General features: G+C 40.3%; 1 protein-coding gene across 1 annotated transcript; it reads right to left on the minus strand.

Annotated features, from left to right (window-relative positions):
- Window positions 1-719: 719 nt before the first annotated feature.
- LOC139473699 (neogenin-like) lies at window positions 720-26,201 on the minus strand. Its single transcript, XM_071256410.1, has 18 exons — window positions 26,151-26,201; window positions 23,528-23,650; window positions 22,828-22,980; window positions 21,413-21,562; window positions 19,777-19,956; window positions 18,231-18,424; window positions 16,469-16,619; window positions 14,967-15,164; window positions 13,275-13,364; window positions 11,743-12,051; window positions 9,845-9,946; window positions 9,163-9,360; window positions 8,722-8,829; window positions 8,120-8,317; window positions 5,277-5,612; window positions 4,292-4,402; window positions 2,857-3,063; window positions 720-1,552 (listed from the first exon to the last, which is right to left on the minus strand). The coding sequence occupies exons 2-18, from the start codon at window positions 23,625-23,627 to the stop codon at window positions 1,395-1,397; spliced, it is 2,943 nt and encodes a 980-aa protein (XP_071112511.1). The 5' UTR covers window positions 23,628-23,650; window positions 26,151-26,201; the 3' UTR covers window positions 720-1,394.
- Between the last annotated feature and the right edge of the window lie 954 nt (window positions 26,202-27,155).

Here is a 27,155-nt window from a genome sequence, read left to right on the forward strand (position 1 = left end):
AATGTAACATAAACCATATAAAAATAACTTTCTATGTCACCACCTTTAAAAGCTATATATCCTGATAAGTAGAGATATACAGATGACTATTATGATGTTAATACCCATATATATATATACCCCTGACAATGAGTCAACAATAATAGGCTTAACTCAGGTGGATACCACCCTGTTCTGTGCACCCACTGGAGTCCATACATTAATTATAGACTCCCACATGCTTGGCTGTAACACAAACATTCAATGAATGACAGTTTTGTGTATAGTCTGGAAGGTAATTTAAGGTACCGACGCTTACTACAATATTGGACCTACTCCAGTCAAAGTTGGTATGAGATTATTAAACTGTCATACATAACTGGATATTACATTTAGAGACAATCGGTGCATGAATAAAAAATCTGTCTATCACGGGAATCACGCACGTTGAGATGCCCAAAGCTAACACCGTATTCGTGCGTGCGTGATTCCTGTGCACCTTTCGAGTTGAGTTGATTGGATCAACTGTGTCATATGGCCCTGTGACGCAGGGGTAGCATTATGCAGATGGCTGTTACAATGAATGCTCGTTCCACCCGTGAAGAACAGGTCTGGTTGTTGATGAAATATAGTATCTAGCTAAATAGACAGATTTTTTATTCATGCACCGATTGTCTTTAAATGTAATATCCAGTTATGTATGACTGTTTAATAATCTCATACCAACTTTGACTGGAGTAGGTCTGATAGTTTTTCAGATATTGTAGTTAACGTTAGTACCTTAAATTACCTTCCAGACTATAGTGGCAGATATATAAATATATTGGCAGAAATGTCATTACAATAGTTTAGGCCTGCACCAAAATTTCTTCCTGGCGAAGTGATTTGAACCACTATATATTTCATACTGAAGACGTTTATCTGGTTTGGTTGTCATTTCAGAAGTATGCTATGCATATTTTTTCTTTAATTGATTTCACCTAACATTTATACAAACTGAATATTCAACACACAGCTATCTGGTTGCTTTGTGCTGACATTACATGTTTGAAAATTACCTACCTTCGTTATTCAGTCATGCTAATACTTACAGGGGATGTTTGCACAACTTAAATAAACCCAAACCATCTTTTTATCATACACAATGTTAACAGGACATTTTGGCATTGTTCAACAATAAAACTAAAATACATAACAAATATAATTGACCAATAAACCTAACAGTACAATTTAAGCATACAAGAGTTATGTCCCCTGATACATAAGATTTGATGCAAAAACATTTAGTTGGAATGTCAACATAAAACTTTATCCTCACAAAAGTTACAGCAAATCTTTACAGATTGACATAGTCTTGCCATCCTGAGATGTTTCAGTTGTATGAGGATGAAGACGCATGATGCAGATGGTGGTAACTAGAGCAGGCCGTCCCCCATGGTGCAGTCCGTGCGCATCTTCCCATCGCTGCACACGCACACATACCTGGCGTCATCAGTCTCCATGGTGACACAGGTGGTACCCCGGGGACAGGGGCTATTCCTGCAAGGGTTTGTGGGACGCGAACATCCTGGTTCTGAATAGACAAAGAGATACAGTCACAATGGATAAGCATTACAACACATAACTTTTTGTTTTCAGCAAACATGAAATACTAATATCCCCCGCCAATACGACATATCCAGTTATGTGCAAACCAAGAAATATTGTACGGTTTTTAAGATCTGCTCCGGAAACAAGCCCTACCTCCATTTTCAGTTTAAGTCAAAGTTGTTGCTATGGAAACTCGAAAATCCCAAACTATCAAAATGCACAAGTTTACCAATAGACCTATCAATGTGCCAAATTTGATGCATAAATATTGAATGGTTTTCAAGATCAGCTCCGATCTGATCTGATGTGACATAAATTTACAGCAGGAAGTCTACTGTGAATCCAAAGCTCTTATTTGATTGGCAATGACAGAAATTTCATCCAATAAAATGACAAAACAGAAAGGACTTTTTTAGGTCATCCAAGCTTTTCAGTTATGCTAGATGCTAAATGTCTAAATATATCACACTTTATTGAACTCGGATAACTTATAATTAGTCACTTGGTTGCAAACACATGTCAGCACTTGGGTGTTAGCTGGTGTTTTCCTCTTTGCCTCATCCAAACCAAAATGAAGCCACACATTCAACCTTTTATCCTTTCCTGCAATAACGATGAATGTTAGCATTCCATTTACACATAACTACAATATAGCGAAGATAATTAGAGTGATCTCCCCTTAACGAGTACTCAAGTCCTCAATAATGGACTCATATTGTTTTATTCAATATGTATAAGCCACAGGCCTTTGTGTACAGAATATAATAATACAGACAAGCTGTTAAACATTGGATAATATGTTTCTTTCAACATGAGCTTCAAAAATGTATTTAGCTGAATTAACTACAGTGTTAAAAAATAATGGACTCAGGTCTTGCTGAAGCCGATTTATGGAGCCCCACACAAGGTCAAAGTCTGACCATTACTGACAAAATCAGGGGTAGAATAGGTCTTCAGCAACCCATGTTTGCCGTAAAAGGCGACTATGCTTGTCGTAACAGGCGACTAACAGGATCAGGTGGTCAGGCTCGCTGACTTGGTTGATGCATGTCATCGTATCCCAATGGTGTGGATCGATGCTAATGATATCAATCACTGGATTGTCTGGTCCAGACTTGATTATTTACAGATCGCAGTCATCTAGCTGGAATATTGCTGAGTGCGGCTTTAAACAAAAAACCAAATCATTTCTGGCAATACAGTTCAACTATTGTCGACAAGTCACATAATGTCAACTTCTATCTGAAAGTAACAGTACATATTCTTGACAGGATGTTACCGGCTCACCTGTGCATGCCGCATCAGAGACAGTGTAGACGACAACCTTTGACATCTGACCGAAGCCCTTCCTGTTCTGTGCCTGCACCTTCACGTAGTATCGCGTGTCGGGGGTCAGGTCCTTGATGACAACAGAGAGTCGGTCTCCCCCTACCTCCTCCATCACCCAGTCCCCCGTCTCTGCATCCTCTGTTGCTGTGTAGAACACCAGGTACCCTGCAGCAGCAGTTACCATGGATACACAATATTTAAACAACTGGGTATCATGTAGAACACCAGGTACCCTGAAGCAGCACAGTTACCATGGAAACACAATATTTAAACAACTGGGTATCATGTAGAACACCAGGTACCCTGAAGCAGCACAGTTACCATGGAAACACAATATTTAAACAACTGGGTATCATGTAGAACACCAGGTACCCTGAAGCAGCACAGTTACCATGGATACACAATATTTAAACAACGGGGTATCATGTAGAACACCAGGTACCCTGAAGCAGCACAGTTACCATGGATACACAATATTTAAACAACTGGGTATCATGTAGAACACCAGGTACCCTGAAGCAGCACAGTTACCATGGAAACACAATATTTAAACAACTGGGTATCATGTAGAACACCAGGTACCCTGAAGCAGCACAGTTACCATGGATACACAATATTTAAACAACGGGGTATCATGTAGAACACCAGGTACCCTGAAGCAGCACAGTTACCATGGAAACACAATATTTAAACAACGGGGTATCATGTAGAACACTAGGTAGCCTGCAGCAGCACAGTTACCATGGATACACAATATTTAAACAACGGGGTATCATGTAGAACACTAGGTAGCCTGCAGCAGCACAGTTACCATGGATACACAATATTTAAACAACGGGGTATCATGTAGAACACTAGGTACCCCACAGCAGCATAGCTGCCATGGTTACACAATATTTAAACAACGTGGTGCAAAGTTATATTCTAATGACCTGTACGTTATGCCATGACAGAGTTATCTCCCTTCGTATTGCATACAATATCACTTCCGGTTTCTTTTGACGCCGAGGTATGTTGGTATCTTTGCATCCATTACATTCTATGCTGAGTATGTATGCAGATCCTATGAGATTTTTATGTAATTGTGTGACACTGTAGGGAAGTAAGGTTTGGATAACTATTGAGAGAGGGTGGCAGATTACAGAGGATTGAACCGATTGTGTCTCTGTGTGTAAGTTCTCGTTAGCTGGGTCCGTTGACTGCAGTGCAGACTTACATAAGGCGATTAAATGTACAGATTGTTTCATCCTGTGTTCCCGGTGTAATTTCTACAATGGCGTCAAGTAGAAAGACCAGGTACCCTGAGGTATCACAGTTACCATGGAAACACATCATTTAAACTTTGATGATAGAGCACCAGGTAGCATCACTACTTGCGGTACAGCTGACCTACCTGTGATTAAACCATTCGTCTTTGCTGGAGGCTGCCAGGTGATGATTACAGTGCCGTGGTTGTTGTCGGAGACTGCTGTCATGGTAACGTCCTCCGGTGGACCACCAGGTACTAAAACAGGATGTAAACATTGTCATGTGACGGTACAGACTGAGATTCCATACATATACCCACCGCCAAAAGAAACACGAACCATAGTATAGTTAATGACAAAACTAACAATCAGTCATGTGTTACCACAGGTGTTTATTCTTATCACCAAAATATTTTTCTGCTAACCTAATATGACACCATATAAGGCAACTAAAGACACCATAACAAATATTTTATGCCGAAAAGTTTACACTCTCGGGTATTCATATCGCACATGTCATGTCAAAATGAAAACTTGACACTTACAACCCTACGTTGACGTTAAGGGTCAAAGGGAGACTACTCTTCAAACCTAAGAGGCCAAACCTTGTTTAAAGTTTTAACTTTAATCTTTATCAAAGTCACGAACATATCTAAAAAACACATGAATGTCTTTGCACATCACAATTAATGATAGTAAAACACAAAACAGTGTCAAATAAGGAATTTCGGTACCAGAATTTCCATTTGAAATATGTGAGGTGGGTGTTGGAAAATCCAAGATGGCTCTTACTGACGGTATACGGTCTCACATTATCTCAGTATCAACCATCTTGGATTTTTAGTGACGGTATACGGGCTCATGTTGGGTCTGTAATTCTGCTCTCTGATTGGTCAATCTCACTTTGAGGCATACTAAAAAGCTGTATTTTTTCAGTACTTTTCAGTAATTTGGCTTTAAATTGCTCCATCTTATCACCATGGAAAGTGTTATATTGTTATTGTCTGTGATCTACATTCCATTCTGGCGTAGTAGAGGAGTTGGCTCCCTCAACAAAGCACAACAGAATAAGCACACTTGAACTGACACACAATAGCTAACAGATCCTATGGGAATATATGACGCAACTACCTGCTTCTTTTGTCTTGACTGCCAGTGTCATGCTCCAGGGGCTGCTGACGCCATATCGTATTGACATGACCGACATCTCATACTCCGTGTTGGCCTCCAGACCCATGATCACAACGAATGGGTCGTGAACAGACAGGTTCTTAAAGTAGGCATCCAGTGATGGCTTCACACTCTTATACCGAGCTATGTACACGACATCCTTGTCTTTCATTCCCTTCTTGTGTGTGTCTTTCCAGGTGAGAAGTGCTGATTCAGCAGTAATCTTCCGCGCCTTCAGACCTACTGGAGGCAATGTATTGTCTACGTCTCTTGTCTCTGGCGAACAGATCACATCCCCTAAAACAGACACAGTTGGATACAAAACCTGCAACGATCCTGGTTAGAATTGGTCTTCACAACCCATGCTTGTCATAAAAGGCGACTAACATAGATCAGAGGGTCACTTGGTTGAAGCATGTCTTCATATCCCGATGCTAATGGTGTCAATCACTGGATTGTCTGGACCAGACTTGATTATTTACAGACTAACGTCACATAGTTAAAATATGGCTGAGTGTGACATTAAAGGGGCACTGATCTAACGCAATTCCCCGGGACTGGTTGTTGCCTTTGTTATTGTTTTTTCCCATTGAGTACCCGGATGTAGAGCAGAAATCTAGACTAGCTCGCGACCTCTGTTGCGCCATTCGTAAGCGCATCAGTCACTTTTATGGATACCGGTAGTAATAAGAGCGTATGGTCACATTGATCAACAAAATGAAATACAGTTTTCGAGATAATAAGGAAATGTAGGTATCTTTGTGGGTAGCATCGGTAATGGTGACGAAGTTTTGATAAGTCACTTGCTTGGTAATTTTGCGATTTTCGTTTACACTATTTTGACTTGCAACACAAAGTAAATATTTCACCTGAGCATTGCTTTTTTTATAGTGTGTATATTTTTTTACTGTCAAAATGTGTAACACATTTATTAAACGTATAAATATTCAGTTATTTTACAAAGTGACTGAAAAACATTTCCATCTGTATTATTATGATAACGAATTCCAAACATTTTGATGTTTAATGTCATCACCAAGAGACTGAAAATGTTACGTTGAAAAGTACATTTCTATGTTGTTTGGCTTCTAATCCTACATAATAATCTGTTGTGATGTTTGTAGGCCCTTTTGATCGTCTTAATCAATCTGGACAGATTTTTTAGTCAAAATGACTGAAATATTTACACATTTTATAAATTGCCTGAGAGAATCACATTTTACAAATTGACGGTAATCTATACACGCTTACAAAGGAAATGACCTGTGAAAACAACGTCTATCGCGCATTGAAGAATTTCCCAACCAAGACGTAGAGAAACAAGAACGAATCGGTTCAAATGAAGGAAAACAAAATGCAAATACCATAATTACAACTTACCAAATTTATGTGTATAAATAGGCTGCTTCCTTGTTCGAGGAATGTATCCGTGAATATCCACACAAAGGAATAATGTGCCACTCATCTGCAGCTATACAAAATAACTTATTCGATGTCACGTGCCTCTGTACCTATCAAATATTCTAAAAGATATATATCGTTTCGGGATATTATAACCAGTGTTCGTTTCTCAACTGATCACTTGGATTGTTTCAGGTGTTTCACATAGGTGTCAAGTCTCAAGGGTTGGCTGAGAAAGGCCACGTGACAACTATTTTCATTACGTCCACGGTTCCTAAAAAATCCACTGAGTTTGATAACAATGAGCAACCAATCAACGTATTATCAGTTAACCCTTTGACCAAAGTATGTTGTTTTTACATCGGCACTTCACGCCATGATATGAGTGTATTCCCTTTGTTTTAGTAAACCTAGACATGTAAACACTCACTTTTGACATATCCTCTGTGCAAGATAACAGTGATTAATCAATCAACGTATTTTCTGTTAATCCTTTGATGACTAGGAACGATCCGTTGATTTACCTAAAAAAGTAAATCAACTGATTATTCATCTCTTGCTGGGCTGCCACGTGCATATTACATAACGCACATTTCACCTCACTTCAAACCTGGATTTAGATTGAATAATTACCCCAGACACAATAAATGCCAAATGAGAACCTTTGTCAGGTAATCTAAGTGGTGCTACCACTAATTGTACCTGTAATAAATTCATTATCTGAGCATCAAGTGAATGACGACAAATACACAAGTGTAGGGTTATACGAGAAAACGTGGATGACAACAAGGGAGTAGTAATCGTATTATCGACGCAATCCGAAATCCGAAAATGCTTTCACTGCAAGGATACTTTTTATTAGAATTAAACTATAACCATCTGGGGTATTTCCAAATGACGACTTCCGATGAGCTCCGCCGTTCTTTTTGTCTGTTTGTTTAGGCTGAAGAAATTAATTAACATGCGCCCTTTGTCGAATCTTTATAGATCACATTTAACCAATCAGTGTTTATTCAAAAATGCGTAAAACAAATATTGCCTCCAGCCTCCAAGTTTATTTAGCTGTCCTTGCAGACGGTAGCCCAGTCTCTGGTCACGCTCAGTTGCGTTGCGTATCATCCGGGTACTCACGGGGGAAAAAACAATAACAAAGGCAACAACCAGTCCGGGGAATGGCGTTAGATCAGTGCCCCTTTAAACAACTAAAAACAAACCAAAACTTACAATTCATCAGTCTACTCAATAACCATGTACTATTATCATAAGACATCTATTCACCCAAGACACCCACCATGTTATGCATTCAGATGCACTTATGACACTGTATGAGGAAGTACATGGTTAGCATCTAGCAATAATCCAAGCACTGTTGGGACATAATAATATGGTATGGTCTGAATTACCGGTGCCTGATGTCCTGATCATGGACGAGCGTGACAGGGGTCCATACCCTTCCTTGTTGCGAGCCTGCATCTTGAAGAAGTACTTGGTGCAGGGTGTGAGGTCAGCGATGGTGGTGGACAGGGTGTGACCCACCATGCCCTCCAACACCCACTCCCGCTCCGGCTTCGTATCGTCCGTGGAGTAGTAGATGAGGTAGCCTGCAATGGTGCAACATTACATTGCAGAGTTGTTTCCCTTAGTATCACCAGGATCCGCTGCTCAAGTGTTTGAATCCCAGATTTGCCATTCAAATGAATGCTTGTTGCTTTCACCACAGTACAATACATCAATGACACATCACTTTGTTTTCCTCCATTAAGTGACATAACATCTAGCGGACGTCATGACAACTGAAAACTCTTGAAAGCAGCATCTAAGCAATCATTATTTAAAATGTTGCAGCTGGATGTTTATACTGCAATTTTCCATTGAAATTAATGGTGTGTTTCCAAATACATGATTTTACCATTACAGTAAGCTGGTAATAATTACATCGAACAGTTTGTATTAGTAAGAATATTACGCTGCACGGTCTTGCACAACTCCTTGTAACCAAGGTTACCTGTGATGATGCCGTTAGGTATGATTGGAGGCTGCCAGCTGATCAGAGCGGTGTCCCCTTTGTCATCTCCTGCTGTCACGGTGACGTCTGCGGGCGCCGTACCCGGAGCTGGAGACAAAACAGACAACTGGAGTACAATCTACAGAATGGATGCGGATAATATTTGAACATTCATCAGTGAAAAAATCCACCCTTTGACTATGAACAGTAAATGATATTAACGCGACTTCTCAAAAAAACAAAAAAGGCTCTCTTAGCCTTGCAACCGGTAAGGCAGGTCATGCTTATGCCTTTTTAACACCTGGTGGCATCACTGAGTTTAGTTATCCATTGATATAATTTTTAGTGATAATTTGCCTTTTAAGCACAAAGGGAATCAGTTTCGTGGGATAATCAAGACTTGATAAATATTTTCATGAACCAAAATTTGTCACTTTTTACCTGCTGCTGAGGTGGTGAAAGCAACAATGTTTGAGAATGGTCCATAACCCTTCCTGTTACGAGCCTGCACCTTGAAGTAATACGTCTGCTCCGGCTGGACGCTGTTCAAGCGGGTGGACAGATCCTCGCCACCCACCTGCATGGCTGTCCATTCGTCATTGTCCCGTGTTTTATTCGTGGTGTACAGAACCGCATACCCTGGGATGATCATATGACGCATGTGTTAACAGTTTGGGTCTAATATTACATGGTGACATATTTTCTGAGTGAGGGGGTGTTAGTATCCCCCGTAATGTTAAATGTAGATTTTTACTGATCATCTCACTTTATGCATTTGTAATAAGAATTGTTATCATGGTGACATGCAAGGGAAGTGTCATAAACGGTTGTGATTTCGTTTGTCTGCCATTCCGTTCCGATTCAACAGTTGTATGCACCCTCTTCATACTTTTTTATGTAACCACATGCTGTCCATGTGTCGACAAACTGCCATGCCTTGCCTATGACTATGAGGATGAACAAACTGCCATTAAATGGTCTGAATAACTGCCGAGGACTTCTTCGTCTTCTTTTAAGGAAGTAACTGTGTGGTTTCCTTTCATAACAAAGGCAAACATAACATTCTACTACATTCTGGTAATGCTTTTCAAACTAGACTGGAGTCCGAGGTAGATGGACAAACCTGTGATGACGCCATTAGCCCTTGTCGGGGGTTGCCAGTTGATAGCGATGGAGTCCGGTCTGTCGCTAAGAACAGTCAGGTCCGTGGGTGGCGTGGTGGGTGCTGCAACAGTTGAATTTAGCTTCTACAGGAAATATATATTCCTTGGGTGAAACTGAGCAATATCTCCTAAGGGATATTGCTACAAAGAAATTGCAGACCATTGTGATGTCATCAGTTACCATGATGTCATAGTCACATGACATCACTAATCTCTCTGCCACTGAAGCTGTACTATTTAACTGGTTGTTATGGTTTACAAACAGAAAATGTTGGGAGAGTTATTTCGGATGATGAACAAGATCATCCTGAGCCTTGCGATATCAAATATAATAACACTTGCCGATGAAAGTTTATGGGGCAAGCCTCAGAGTTGATATCAAAGACACTCGGGTGAGATTCTCAATGCAGCCGGGGGCACGGGGGGCCCAGTCGTCTAAGGCGCCGCGATTCACTGTGCAGAGTTGAGCACTTGAGCATGCCTATGATTGTGGGTTTGTTTATCGGCGAGAACTAAGATCTGATTTTAATGTGACTGGATCAAAATAGTTACATCATGTCAGGGATCTATCTACATCTGTTCAGAGGCAGATATTCAGCAACAATTCCCGAATTGGAATAGCAAATGTCCCCCCTATTGTGAATCATTACCTTGTAGAGTTGACTTCCACTTAGAACAGGACCAATATAGAGGGAGTGACATTTATGCTCAGTTTAACAATACTGCATTGAATGCCATGTTAACATGGTTAAAGTAACTCTGAATTAAAGAACAATGAACTTTAAAAAAAATTCCAATTTTGAACAAAATATTTTTTTTTTACCAAATTTGCCTGCTAATGATTGGGGCAGATTGGAATCCATGATTCCCTGCATGAATCCTCACGTGTGCGTGCCATGTCCTGGTATTTATTGTTGGTAAACTACAGTCCTGGAAGCTAAATACAAGCTACATGTATTTACTTCGTACAGAAACTGTTCTCTTTTTAGGATGTTTGCAGTGGCCAGAGATCATACCTATTGCATTTATTCAGTTATTATCTAAAGGTTGCCCTTTGATATTTGTGGTTGTATAGTCTTATTTGTCTATGCCATCAAAGAGTAAACAAAAATAGCTTGGAAATATTTATATATATTTATAGACTCCATAAATAATGAAATATTTAAAATATTTTGCCTATGAGCTACAGTGAGTGAGTATTGTTTTATGCCACTTAGCAATATTCCAGCAATATCACGGTGAGGAACACCTACGGCTACACCTACAGCTACACCTACCAGCTACACCTACAGCTACACCTACACCTAAAGCTACACCTAAAGCTACACCTACAGCTACACCTACACCTACAGCTACACCTACAGCTACACCTACCAGCTACACCTACAGCTACAGCTACACCTACACCTAAAGCTACACCTAAAGCTACAGCTACAGCTACACCTACACCTACACCTACAGATACACCTACAGCTACAGCTACACCTACAGCTACAGCTACACCTACAGCTACACCTACACCTACACCTACATCTACACCTACACCTACACCACAGCTACATCTACACCTACACCTACACCTACACCACAGCTACATCTACACCTACACCTACACCTACATCTACACCTACACCTACACCACAGCTACATCTACACCTACACCTACACCTACACCTACACCTACACCTACATCTACACCTACACCTACACCTACATCTACACCTACACCTACACCTACACCTACACCTACACCACAGCTACATCTACACCTACACCTACACCACAGCTACATCTACATCTACACCTACACCTACACCTACACCTACATCTACACCTACACCTACACCTACAGCCATACCTGATGCCTGAGTCCTGACCAGAGACGACATGCTCCATGTGGAGTATTCTCTTCCGTCCATGACCCGAACTGACACCTCGTAGTCCGTGAAGGGCTGGAGGCCATGTATCTGCACGCTGGTGTGCGAGGTGTTCATGTACTGGTACTCATCCTGCTTGTGACTGTAGCGCACCTTATACAAGTAGTTGTCGGGAAGCTGTACCCCGGCCTTCTGGTTGACGTCGCTCCACGCCACAACGATGGAGGACTCGGACTGGGCACTGCCCTGCAGCCCCACCGGTGGAGTGAGTACGCTGTTACGGCTCCATGCTAGAGTGAACACAGTGACATTGAGATATGCATAGTAGGTGGGTGGGTGAGTACGTGAGTGAGTGATTGAGTGAGTGAGTGAGTGAGTGAGGGAATTAGTATAAGATGGGCGAGTCAATAGTATGGCTGCATCATCAACTTAGTTTGTACATATTTTATTAACACAAAAAAGGTTTCACTTCATCAACTGAAGACATTTGTACATATCTATGGAAAGTATAATTTATTATTCATTTTCATGACAAACCAGGATGCTTAGCAGAGGACAACGAGATCATAATTAAACATAATTAAAATTTGGTTCTAAAACATCAGTATGTGTTTTCGTGAAACCAACCTTTCCATGATTAAATGTAACAAATTTTCAATCTATTTTTCACTGGTTCATATTTATTGTAATTATTCCACTATTGTGCCATTATTAACATCCAACACAATGAAAGGCTGCAATTTATGAGATACAGTTTTCCCAGGTCTATGTCACAATTCTGCCTTACTTACATGCATGTGTGCAACGTGTAAATGTTCATAAATGTCTGGCGCTCCTAGGGAGAAAAGGGTCCAGCATTTTGAGAGCTCATATTTCATTAGCTTTCATCTCAGATTGGTTGTAGTCCCGAAAAAACATACCGGCGTTTAGAAACCCAATGGATCATTATGGCAAAGGATATGAATCTTAGATTCATCCAGCATTGAAACATAACTTGAAGATATAAAACTGAGTATGATAAAGACTGATACTTCAGTAAGTGTTACCATGGTTACAGCACTGTTACAAGGCAGTCTAGAAAATCAGTAAAAGATGATACAAGATGGCAAAGATACAAGTGAATGTCAATTCCTCACAAGACCAATCTCATTAAAATCAGATCTTAGTTCTCGCTACTGCTAAACAATCTAGCAGTCAAAACATTTTGACAAATTCTCGAAATTTTGAAACCTGAACAAAAGGTCATTCTGGAATCGCTTATACATGGTCTAGATTGTATGGATTCAGTCGTTAAACCCATAACTATCTTTCAGAATACCCCGTGTTAAAGTTTTCGAGGTTGCATTATTAGAAATCACATTCCGACTGTCACTTTCATGATCTGGTAAGCGATGCTCTGATTGGTCGGATGAAAAGGCGTTCTGACGTGACCACTAATGGGATGTCTTCAGATCTTTGTTTAGCGGTAGCGAGAACTAAGGTCTGATTTAAATGAGACTGTCATGAGACCCACTTTTGAGTGTCTTGACTGCATCATAGAGAGGCTGTCCCACTCCAATCTTGTTGAAGCCGACCAGTTTCACCACATACTCCGTATTTGGTTCTGAGGAGGACAAAGATGGCTGACATTAGAATATTTTATTATATTATACATTTATATACCTCCTCTATCCAGGTACTTGTATCTGCTCAAATGCTGTTGATCCAGTGGTTCCATTTGCATTCAAACTATCATTCTGAACTCCCTGGGGAGTATACAACCCAGGCTGCCTAAAGGTGCTAGATGGTTTTTACATCCACCTCACATATCGGGTACCAATTCCCCGCTGGGTGAACAGAGGCACCCCAGAGGTCTTTTTTCACAATATATAGCTGAACGGGGAGGGAGTCACCTCAGAGGCCTATTTTCACGATATATAGCTGATCGGGGGGGCATGATTACTGCTAACACTGTTTAAGCGCAGAGTTTACAGTTTCACATACTTGTATTTTTACATTTACCTCTGTCAGAGAAGACTGTTCTCTTTACAAGAAACTACATACATTGAGCACAAGGTTGATCAAGGATGAAGGTAGGGATGGGACGAGTCCAAATTTACTACCGGGTACCCAACCCCTATTAACCGACCCTACCCGGGTACAGTCGTGCCCCGCTTATACGGACTTCAGATATTCGGAAACCTCGGTTCCCGGACGATTTTCATTCAAAACGAAATAATTACTATATAAATTTACCCGTATATACGCAAATTCAGTTTCCGGAACCGGACGGTCATTTTCATACACAAAACACTGAAATGCACACAAAATTGTCTCACTTATCCGGACAATACACTTCCGCTGGTGGTAATCCTTCCGCTGGTGGTAATTCTTTGATTCGTGAGAAGTCAATTAACCAAGTGACACTGAGTTACGTTGGAGACGAGCTTGTTTATTGTACATGTAATCCCCAAGCACAAGTTTGTGCTTGTATAGAGACCTTGATTACCTATTACGAGAACACAGGCGATCTTGACAATTTGGAATTATTGTTTAAAATTCAAACCTCAAAATGTGGTAAAGTTCAAACTGCCATGACAGACTTTTTGAAACGTGTATGAATAAAGATTGAGTGGATGTATCTGTTTGTTCTGTCATCTGTCATGAGTTGCATAATTGAAGGGAAGTAACTCTTCCAGTAAGAAGCTGGTTTCAGTTATACGGAAATTCGTTTATACGGAAGAATTGTGAAATGACGCAAGTGTCCGTATAAACGAGGCACGACTGTACCTACTGAAAGTCTCAAGATTTCGGAACCATGTGTCTGATTGGGAAATGTTTTACCGCAGCCCTGGCCAAACTATTTAAACGATCAGATCATCACTGAAGATATACAGTGAAGTTGACTGAAGTTGAAGCTTCATCTTTACTCAAACATATACAAGTCAAAGGAGTCTGTGCATCGTCAAAAAGAATTGCGAACATTAGCTACTTGTAGTGTAACCACTGAGCTATTGTGAGTTTTTGTCATTAAACAATATATCACATGACTAACCTCGGATCCGTTTAGTAAAGTGGGTACCCGGGTCCTACTCAGAACCCACCCGACCTGAGTACTCAAGTAGCCCTAGTTAAAGGGTTACCAATTTCATTTTATTCTATGTTCTGATAATGGCTTTTGGTTTTAATAAAAAATGGCTGCATGAGCCCAGAATGTGTTGTTCACCTAGTTGATGCATGGTGTACGACATCTGGTGCTTGTCCACCACTGTGCTGTGTGTGTCCGGGATGCCCTTCCCGTAGCTGAGGATGTAGCCGTCAACGAGGTCGCTGGCCGGAGGCGGAGCCCAGTCCACCACCACGCTGTTGCTGCTCGGCCTCAGACGCAGATGAGTAGGCCGGGATGGAGCACTATAGACTTTGTCTGAAATGGATACAAAAACTTAAATTAACTAGAAATAAATAAAACTTCAAAGTTTCTAAAAATGAATTAACTGTTTTAACTTTTAAATTGAGTTGGTGCTGAACTCCTTGGATTTTTTGTTGCTGTAGTATTTTAATTAGAAACATGCTAAATCCTTAATTTTGGTTTTATCTCTGTGCTGCTCCATATTAATGATTTTAATTTTGACTTTAATTTTGACTGTCCCGTAGTGTTTACCTAATAGATGCCCAAGCTAACTTGTGTCAATGACAAGGACCCTATGACTCACATGCTTAGTTTCAAATTTCACACATGATTAAAGAAAATGCCTTCAGTCTTTAGTATGCTTACACACACAAATATTACTATTCAAATCAATTGTATCATGAATGTGCATTTAAAGATTGTGTGAATTATGTTCTAAACGTTTTCAAAACATAGCAACAATCTCTGGCAGCATGCCAAGTTTACCAGACAAGAGGCTGATGGTATGACCAACTAGTTACATAATCAATGTACAATCAACCTTCAAGCACAGATCAACTATAGCAGCCATTATAATCTATGTTAAATTCAGAATCTACTTGTCAGGAAACTCTACATCTGAAACTTGTTTGTTTGCTGTTTAACGCCACACTCGATAATATTCCAATAATCGAATCTGGACCAGATTGACTTCATGAGCATCAATCCATGCAATTGGATTACAATGACATGCATCAACTAAGTTAGCGAGCCTGACCATTTGATTCAATTAGCCACCTTTTACGGCAAGCATGGGTTGCTGAAGACCTATTCTACCCCGATCTTCACGGGTGATGAAACTTGTTCTCTAAGAGATGTGCGTGCATATTATGTTCCTAATCCACGCTCTAAAGCGTGTTTGAAGTGCTACATGATTACCCCGGTCAATGGATCAGTGTGCACTTGATTCTCATTCTCAACTCCCCAGGGAGTATAAAACCCAAGCTGCCTATGAGGTGGTAGAAGGTTAACAGTCGCATTACCTCATCCTACCGGGTACCCATGAACTGCTGGGTGAACAGAGACTCATCTTAAACAAAGACACGTGCCTAAGGAGACACCACATGTGCTACATGTGCTACATGTGCTTCAGTAAAGGGCAGGACCGAAGCCCTAGAAACTCTCAGGAGTCAAGCTGCCGAACACAGTGCCTCATCTAACAATTCTCCGAGACGACACTGCTTTACTTGACCTGAACTGTGACCTGTGCACAGGATCACGTGTCGCCAGACTTTCACCTACATTCCCGTGCACTGACATGACATGCAGTGTAAACATACTGTGTGTCCTGATGGTGTCCGAGGGAGGGCTGGCCTGGCTGATGCCGATCTCGTTCTCGGCCCGAACCTGGAACATGTACGATGTCCCTGGCTGCAGATTCTGTACAGTGTACGAGTTCTGTGTGATTTCCTTTGACGCCGTCACCCAGACCTGAACAGTCAACAATATGACTAAAAAAATAAACAAAGCTTCAACCATGACAACACAAACAAAAATCAAAATACTTGTGCACTAATAAATGAAATCTTAACTGAAATTGTACATAATATTTCATAAGAGTATATATATGATAGCTATGGGACAAATCGCAAAGAACAATGAAAAACAAAGTGTGGTTAATTTCACGATAAAACATTGTTCTATCATGACGTCATGCGCTTGCAACTTGATAACATGGTAAATTGGACAATATTATTTTTGAGAGGGAAGTGACTAGTGAGTTGTTCCCCATAGATGTACCGTATTTGGTCCCTGTAAGTGTGAAAGTCGTATTGTATCATCTGTAGCATGCGAACAAAAGCTGTAAGTCTCAAGACTTAGGACTTCATCGTAACCCACAGGACAGATATCTGTATCTGTAATTCCTTGTTATTTTCTATTAGGCTAAAAAAATAATAGTCTTGGTTCTCAGGCACTGCCCGCATCATCTTATATTTGGTGTTGCTTGACTATTATATTTCAAAATATTGTTTCGTGACTAAAATGGCAGGCCTGTAGGGAAGCTACAAACTGATTCATCCATTGGTTCCCCAGTACAAAATATCTGGCAGCAAGCCAAATAGCTACGCTTAAGGATAATTATTATCTAAGTAGACCAACTAAAATAACAAGATATTAGAATATATTATTCCTGCTACAATAATAGTTTCAGAAACAAATTCCCCGATAGTTGCATCAAAATTTGTTTCAGTCATATTGATATTTTTAACTGAATCTCAAATAGATCTGGGAGAAAAATGTGTGTAATGCTGAATTCCGGCATGCTTACATGGTTTTAGCACACAAATACACACAATATTGTCACAGTGATGTTTTGGCTTGAAATTCATTGTTAACTTCTGTTTGTTCATCTGGAGATACAATGTAGTTCTTCACTACACACAGTATACAAATTAACAAGTTTTCCCTAAACTAGTACCCAAGAATGGGGTGGGGTGAGGTGAAATTGGGTTTAACATCTCGTCCAAGATTATTGCACTTACATAGCAACGTGCATGTAGGTGTGTGTGTGTGTGTGGCTGCTTGTACTAGTCCGGACTGATGCCGATTAATAGTACTAGCTCACTGAGATACCATGCCGCAGTTTAACATGAATACCCCACTCAGACACAGTATACTGACTCCAAGCCAACCAGTCCTTGTTTTAGCCCCTTAATGCCAAGCACCAGACAGGGTAACAACAAGTACCATCTTTTAACGTCTTTTGGTATGACGCGGCCGGGGATCGAACCCCAGACCTTCCGCTCTCCGGGCGGACACTCTACCACTAGACCATGGAGGCGGTCCCCAAGAATGGGGGCTCCATGTGATACTTAAGTGTGCACTCTGTACAAGAAAACAAGAGTATGTTTCAAGGGTTGTCAGCACCATACCCGTCATCTGGGGTTCCAGTGTAAACATCACATCACTTCGCTGGCTTTTCTCCCCCATTAAGCTGGACTGTACATGTACACCATGAAATAACTGAAATACTGTTCAAAGCGGCATCAAACTCAACTCACTCACTCACTCACTCACCTGCACGATGAGGTCTGTACTTACATGTTTCTGGCCAGTGATGCTGAAGTACTCGATGATGTAGCCAAGGAGTTTGTCCTGCTGGGCCCGGGGTCCGGGCTGCCACGTCAGCTTCACGCTGGTGTCTGTGACGTCAGACTCCATCACCTGCGGCTGTGACGGCGGCTCCGGCAGCCTCAGACTGAACACAGACTCCGCGGAGTCATTCAGTGTTGCCTCTAAACAACAGAAACATGTGTCAGTGAACTGCTACTTAAAAAGTTGGGGTGTTTTGTTAGTAGGAACATATATTACTCATATTAATGAACATTTTTAATGGCTTGAAATGTTCCATATCGAAAAAATCTAATGTCATATTTAAAGTCAAATTATCACCGATCTTCAGAGGTGTTGCCCCGAATCAGGCTAAGAGTTCCACGGCAAATTATTTGTCATTATCATTATCATTATAATTATATATCAGATATATCCAACAAATAACTCCTTCAAATGATGGTCAAGTATCAATCTGGCCCAAATGAAACCCTTTTACACAGCAGTCATGTTCAGTAATATCACATTTATGTATATTTGTGCTTAAGGAGTAAAGTACAGTTTATAAGGGCGACATGCAATCATGTAGTGCATTGGAACATGATCTCCGTGATGTTCCCCCTTCTACCTAAGTTCCAACTGATCATTTGGCACTTATCTACATTACATCATGTGGAATATATCACCCCCATAAGTTCGTCACTAAATTTCGGTCATTCCAACCATATTGTAAGTTCCCATCAGCTTTCCTGTCGACCCGGATAAATACCCGGATCCATTCACCACTACAGTGTCATTTTAAGCCAGAATCAAATAACACAAAGATAAAAAAATATGAAATATGAAAATAAGTTAGATGGCAATGGTGACGTCACTTCCGAAACACAGCTATGGTGGATAACAGCTCCAGGGTTTTGATCAAAGTAGAATGTTATACATCTTCCTGAGGCAAGAGAGTTAACTGACTTTAAAAGTCCAGTTTCCACCCTTGCCGAACTAGGCTGGAATTCCTGGGCTCAATCGTAGCACCACCAGTGGCAATTACGAGTTATGTCCCTTCTATACCTCTCCTATGGACCAATCAGATTTCACCTCTCGTATCACTTGGATTTGCTTCAAACAAAACGGTGGTGCCCAGTCAAGACGATCTGATCGATAATCAAGATCCATATTGTGATAAAACGAGTCTTTCATCATGAAGTGCATCAAATCACGTGACCACTTGGATTAAAAGCATGAAAAGATTCTGAAAATATCTGTTGACAACGAGTTAGCGGTGCACATGCTTTGCAAATCCTGCAATCGACCTAAATCTGCATGACAGTTTACAAACCGGATTTCCATTTCTTTGCGCGATTTTGATTGGACTATGCATAGACTCGTTAGTCCGGCCAAAATGTAACTCCATAATACCAGCCTAGTTCAGCAAGGGTGGAAAGTGGACTTTTATAGTCAGTTAACTCACTTGCCTCGGGAAGATGAATGTTATATAGTGCACAGGACAATGGAGGTTGACCGGATGCTGGATGTCACCTACCTGATATGGGCAAGCCATTAGATTTGGAGCCAAACTTGTTTGTTGGTAAGCATTTCTTCATCACCATTTTCACATTCTGACACTCCGATCTGTCCCCTTTCTTCAAGGTCAAGGACCTTGTCTTGACCTGTGTCAAGGAGTCACACTCGGACCATGGACCTTTCTTGTACCTACAGTCCACTGGACATAATGAAAACATGGGGACAGTTGTTAACATGGGGACAGTTGTTAACATGGGGACAGTTGTTAACATTGCCACTGAGAACAAGCAAATGTTCATCCAGTTACAGAGTGAGTGAGTGAGTGAGTATGGTTTTACGCTGCTTTTAGCAATATTCCAGCGGGGGCAACAGAAATGGGCTTCCCACATTGTACCCATGTCGGGAATCAAACCCTGGTCTTTGGCATGACGAGCGAACGCTTTAACCACTAGGCTACCCGACCGCCCCTCCAGTTACAGAGATAAACAAAATTTCAAAACAGAGAGAACAATAATGCATTGACAATATTTTGATATTAGTGAGATTTTAACATAATAGTTTGACACGCAAAGCAAAATATTTGAACATGAAGTCACAGTTTTACAAGACAAGTAAGATCAGAATCAACCATCCTCAACAATCAAGGGTATGATATCTTCGTTCCATTATCAGAATATGATGAATACCCTCGACACCTAACTTACTTTTGAGTTTGGTTCAGATGAAACACTGCTAAATATAGCCAACAAAACAAATTACACTGTACTTTCACATTTGTGACAAGAGGTGATATCACCAGAACATCAATTCTCAACATGGGTACCATGTGTGAGGCCATTTCTGGCGTTCTCCGCTGTGATATTGTTCGAATATTGCCAAAAACAGCAAGGAACCAAATTCACTCACTCACTTACACTGAGGGTTTGACGCTGCCATTTCGAACGCACAAGAGTCATATTGATCGGTTAAGGATTTGAAGCTCATAAGTCTAAGCAGTTCTGTTGGTGATAAGAGTTGGACATGGTGACCTCACTTCCGAAATGAAGTTCTCATGGCAAATAGACCACGGGAGTTTATCATAAAAATTATAATACAGTGGGTATTCCAGGAAGGAATAAGTGTCATGCCCTGAAATAATTTTTTAGTGCTTCAGTAAAATCAGTAGGATTATGCAACATTGTTATAATTTTTTTATTCCCTCGTCAACATGTTTAGGATGGTATACTAAATGAAATGAGTGAGTGAGTGAGTTGGGTTTAACACCTCTTTTAACAGTATTCCAGTTATATCACAGCGTGTCAGCTTATTGTGGGAGGAAAGCCCAAAGTGATGCAGGTCTCAGACATTTACCACTTTGGTGAAACCCACGAGCACGGGTATGGTGCTGACAAACATAGAAATATAATCGGGGCAAACTGGGATTCGAACCCAAAATCATAGGTTTCTGGCATGACTAAGGGACGCAACTCTGCACAGCGAATCGCGGTGCCTTAGACGACTGGGCCACCCATGCCCCCCCTGAATGAAATGAGACAAAACACATCTTACACTGAATGGAAAATGCCACAAGAAAGAAAAAATTTTCTCAGTTTCTTATAATGAATACCTGGAACTAATTCTGCCCTGAAAGCAGAAAGCCAACCGGAAACACTAACCTTTCTTTTTGGAGGGTGTTTTACATTGACGAAACTTCCTTTTCTCTGTTGGGCAAGTCTCTGGCTGTCCAGCCCGGAGTTTGAACAATTTCACTCTGGTGTTGTCTGCCTTGTTGCAGGACCCCCAGCCCGCAAACCGGTACTTGCACTCTACACACAAACATACACACACAGTTACACAGTGAAACCTCAGGAACTCTAACATACAATACAAATGCTGTGTTAGCTGTGTTAGCCAAGGCAAGGGAGTTAACTGACTAAAAAAGTCCAGTTTCCACCCTTGCAGAATTATGAAATCGACATCCGGTTCAAAATCTGTCGTGCAGATTTCAGTCGATTGCATAATTTCCAAAGAATGGGAACAGACAACATAGCATCAACAGGTATTTTCCAAATCTTTTCATGTTTTTTTAATCAAGGTGTGCTTACATGATTTGATGTTCTTCTCAAAGTAAGAACTGTTGTTTATACAATATAAATATTGACTATCGATCAGATCATCTTCAACGGGCTTCATCATTTTATTTGAAGCAAACACAAGTGATATGAGAGGTGGAATCTGATTGGTCAATAGGAGGGACATATCTAATAATAGCCACTGGTCGACGCTGCAACCGAGCCCAGAAATTCCAGCCTAGTTCGGCAAGGGTGCAAACTGCACTTTTACAGGAAGGGCATGCAGTGTGTTTGCATCACACCATAGTGTCAGTATCGTGCTGACGATGAACTTCCTGTCTGGACATCAAGCAACATATCCTTCTACAATACATTGAGAAAATGGAGTTCAAAGTAACATGATAAGTAACTGTAGTTGAAAACAGTTGATGCTAGTACCTAGCAAGTGATCAAAAACTGGGTAGGACATGATTAGTTAGCTATTATCATATATTCAGGAGCTATTATCATATATACACCGGTTATCATTATATGTACACAAGCTATTATTATACCCCGCCATGAAGTGGAAGGGGGAAATAGGAATAGGTGCTGTCCATCCATCCTTCTGTCACATTTCGTTTCCAGAGCAGAACTCAAAAACCATGAGAGATATCTGAACCAAACTTGGCATATAGATAGGTGTAGTGGAGAAATGACGCCTATTGATAGTTTGGGATTTTGGAAAAATTACTTTTCAAATTTCTATAGCAACGACTTGGACGTATTATATATACACAGTGATTAACAAAAAAACATTGGTACCAAAACATTGCATTGACAGAATAAAGGGGCTGAACTCCATGTCCACTCTGTCTTATTGTTACCATGGTTACTAAACTTTCAAAACTGCCACTATAATGTACTAACTGTAGTCATACAACAGTATCATTGTATCAGAAAAACAGATAAAAATTCCTGTTACCATGGATACTCGCAATCAGTTCATCCCCAGAAATAAATGCATACATATTACTCACTCATGGAATTACAGGATTCCGTTATGTTCTTGGTCTGGGGACAGCTATCTCCACCTTTTTTGAGAGCCAGCGTCTTGACCTGAGTGTTGGTCGCAAGGTCACACACTCCAACATGGCCCTTCTTGTAATACTTGCAGTTCGGATACTTCTCAACTAGCAACAGTAGAATTAGATGTCATACAATATTATACTGTGGTTCATTTCCCAGATGCAATTAGTCAAACAAAACATCCATCAATAACATCTAATCATCAATGTGACTTTCTGCTGAAACATTTCACACATGTAATTAATATGTTGCAAACTGTATCACACATGTAACTAACATGTTGCAAAAAGTATCACACATGTAATTAATATGTTGCAAACTGTATCACACATGTAACTAACATGTTGCAAAAAGTATCACACATGTAATTAATATGTTGCAAACTGTATCACACATGTAACTAATATGTTGCAAACTGTATCACACATATAACTAATATGTTGCAAACTGTATCAAACATGTAACTAACATTAATTAATCAGTGACTAAATGGTTTGTTTTTTACACTGCATGAAGATAGTAACTCTTACCTGTGACGGCATTAATCTAGATGGAGGATTGTTGAAGTGTCTGTTTGAAGATACAAGTAGCTCCAACTTCTTATTCTCAGAAGGATGTGTACGTACTACAAGAATTACCATGCTTACTGACCTGTGAGTGGCAAGTTTCTGTTCTTCTTTTTCCCAACGACCTGGTCACTGTTGCCTAGCAGCACCATCAGTACAGCTATCAGGCTGACAGCCTGCATCATGGACGCTTGGTACGGCAATGTTTCTGAAACAATCACTCTGTATGTAGCTTGTGAAACAATCACTCTGTATGTAGCTTGTGAAACAATCACTCTGTATGTAGCTTGTGAAACAATCACTCTGTATGTAGCTTGTGAAACACAATGTTTCTGAAACAATCACTCTGTATGTAGCTTGTAAAACAATGTTTCTGAAACAATCACACAGTATAGAGCTTGTAAAACAATGTTTCTGAAACAATCACACAGTATAGAGCTTGTAAAACACAATGTTTCTGAAACAATCACACCTTATAGAGCTTGTAAAACACGATGTTTCTGAAATAATCATTCTACATATAGCTTGTAAAACAAGAAAACTAGTCATGTTAATCAGTGGTCAGGTACAGGCAGTCCATGCATTCAATCAAACTATTCAAGTTCAGTTTTCTGTCAAATGTTTCATCACAATGTAAGAATAAGACTAAAAACAGTGTGTCCTTTATTTTCAATACAGTGATCCCTCTCTACAACGCTACTGCTGGGGTCCAAATAATTGATGAGCATTACAGACATTGAGCGGTTTCTGTCGAGCCAGTATGGAACAACAAATAGATATCTATACAAATTACAAGTTAAAAAGATACGATCTTATTTTGTAACTGACTTCATCTAAGCAGACTTGTCACTAATAAACGGCATCATTAAAATTAATCAACATCCAGGAAAACCTATTACCTGCTGTCTGATTTAAACTTTATGTACAACACAGGACAGTTCTAACACAAAACACTTGCCTTCCATGGACTCCCTTCTCAAAGATTACCATCAACCAAAATCACAAAAAATCCTCATCTTATTCTTTTATTAAAATTTATGATTAAGACAAGGATTTGCTGGTTAGCCCTGGGTCTTAAATTGGGGTTCACACGTTCTGATGCCCTCGTTCATTTCATTTCTTAAACTTGGTTACATTTACCCACTACCCTGCTAGTAGTTGAAATGAAACCTGTCAGGTATATCTATTGTTCTTTGTTTGCTAAGGTTCAAATCTCACCCCGACAAGACCATACAAGTGAAGATCCGGGTTAGAATAGGATTTCAGCAACCCATGCTGGCTGTAAAAGGCGACTATGCTTGTCGTAAAAGGCGACTAACGGGATCAGATGGTCAGGCTCACTGACTTGGTTGATGCATGTCATCGATCCCAATTGCGTGGATTGATGCTCATGGATTGTCTGGTCCAGAATCGATTATTTACAGACCGCCGTCATATAGCTGGAATATTGCTGAGTGTGGCGTTAAACAACAAACCAACCAACCAACCTACAAGACCATGTTTCCCCCTACGCTACTCCCATCGTGATCTCCCATCTCTCAGCAACTGTCCTAATCTACGTCTTTCTCCTCACTGTCCACATTGCTGCAACACTGACTTATAGGTAGTTGTTGGTTCCTTACGTATTGAATGGTATTCTTTTATCTAGTGATCAGCACCAATTATTTGCCTTTACACACTGTACACTGTTATGGATTTCCTCAAATTACCTTGTATTAAGCATGTTAAGACATGAGCATGATGAGTGAATGAGTGAGTTGTGTTTAACACCACTTTTAACAGTATTCCAGTTATATCAAGCGTGTCAGCTTAATGTGGGAGGAAAGCCCGAAGTAATGCAGGTCTTGGAGGTTTACCACTTCGGTGAAACCCACGAGCACGGGTATGGTGCTGACAAACCTGGAAACATCATCAGGGCAAACTGGGATTCAAATCCACAATCACAGCGAATTGCAATGCCTTAGACAACTGGGTTACCCATGCCCCCATATTTATACATGAAAAGAGTTGAAATAGCTAACAACCCTTACTCCAAACTAACACCAAAGATCAGTAAAGTGGTAGTGAACTCTAACAATCATGAAGGAGTGTTTGATCAGGGGTACCTAACCCAAATGATCGCAATGGGGTACTTGATGGGAAAGGGGAACCATAGGCTAAGGATAGAGTTGGGGTAACAACCCTAATCCTAATATAACTAACAACTAATGATCAAAGAGCCCCGACCCTGAAATTAGCTGTGCAAGAAGGGGTCGTTACTGGCATGCAAGATCACTGAAGCCAGGGCCACAGCTGGCAAACACACAAATAAATGCTACATAGCTGCGCCCGGTAAATAGCAGTCATGCCATGTGTTTTCTGAAGTTATCTTTAAACATCTTTCCACGTGGGGAACAGAAAAGAGAGATTCATTAAATGCATCTATATTTTAGATTATGATTATGAAATAGTAAATAATTTTTTTGTTTGCACTTTATAAAACTTAATATTTTTTATCAATAACACATGACACTGCCACTTTTTGTTTGGTATAGAAAATTGAGAAATTGTCACGTTTGCCATTTTTTTCATCATTATCCAATTTAACACAAACACAGAAAACGTTCTTTTAATCTTGGCTATAGGATAAATGGTGGATCATTCAATTGCGAAAGCTTCAATCCATATTGCGCAAATGTTGGACTAGATCACTGCTAATTTCTACGCACCTGGGTTTATCTGACCATCTCAAAAGTTTGTTTACACTTCCGACTTCCGCATTACACAAGGGAAATAACTTTGTTCTTCACACATCAATACTTACCGCTAAAAAAGGTTTGGGACCCTTGCCAATGCCAATACGTGTAAACATCCCGCATCAAACAACCGGGCTATAAAACGCGATTACAAACGATTCGTGCGTCTTAGATTCTTTGGAAGATGAATGTAATGTTTCGAATACGTGGTTGAGGAGAGAAACACTTTCAGGGGGAATATACAAATATATTCTCTTTCTGTTCCCCCTTGTCAGAAGCATCGACGTTTCAATGTTGATGTTATAGAGAATAACCTTCAAGGAACTACAAAGTAACTGTACCGAAAGAAATAATATTCAACATTATTTCACAGCTTTATTGCGCTTATATTTCAAAAACTGGACCTAAAATCACCGGTTTGTTTTTTTTAAAACATCTAGTATTGTACTTGTCCATAAAATGAAATTCCTCTGTTGATAAATTATTAACGTTCATCTGCGTCTTACTTCTATTGCTGTGAAATGTTTTGAGTGTATTAATATGTAATTATTTTTAAAAGGGGCGTGGCATTAACCAGATCCACTGCGATTCGTTAATATGCACTGAGAGTAGGTAGTCTAGTGGTTAAAGCGTTCGCACGTCACACCGAATACCCGGGCTTGATTCTCTACATGTGAAGCCAATTTTTGGTGTAACCGGCCGTCATAGTGCTGAAATATTGCTAAAAGCGGCGTAAAACCATACTCATTCACTGAACGGAGAGGCAGAATGCCATGTGTGTTCACATATAGAACTGGCTGACGCGTTGGGTTTTATATCACATTTAGCGGTATTTTATCAATAAATAGGGGGCACGGGTGGCCCAGTCGTCTAAGGCGCCGCGATTCGCTGTGCAGAGTTGTGTCCCTTAGGCACGCCAGAAACCTATAATTGTGGGTTCGAATCCCGGTTCGCCCCGATTATGTTTCTAGGTTTGTC

Source organism: Haliotis cracherodii, unplaced genomic scaffold, assembly GCF_022045235.1.
Source record: "Haliotis cracherodii isolate W230 unplaced genomic scaffold, xgHalCrac1.p SCAF_3, whole genome shotgun sequence".
NCBI lineage: Eukaryota > Metazoa > Mollusca > Gastropoda > Lepetellida > Haliotidae > Haliotis > Haliotis cracherodii.

Excerpts from the sequence above, each read along its gene's own strand:
- LOC139473699 (XM_071256410.1), bottom strand. The coding sequence starts at position 23,627 with ATGATGCAGGCTGTCAGCCTGATAGCTGTACTGATGGTGCTGCTAGGC. Across the intron at positions 5,613-8,119 it reads GATCAGGACATCAGGCACCG|GGGATGTGATCTGTTCGCCA; the intron begins GTAATTCAGACC and ends TGTCTGTTTTAG. Across the intron at positions 3,064-4,291 it reads GACGAATGGTTTAATCACAG|GGTACCTGGTGTTCTACACA; the intron begins GTAGGTCAGCTG and ends CTGCTGCTGCAG.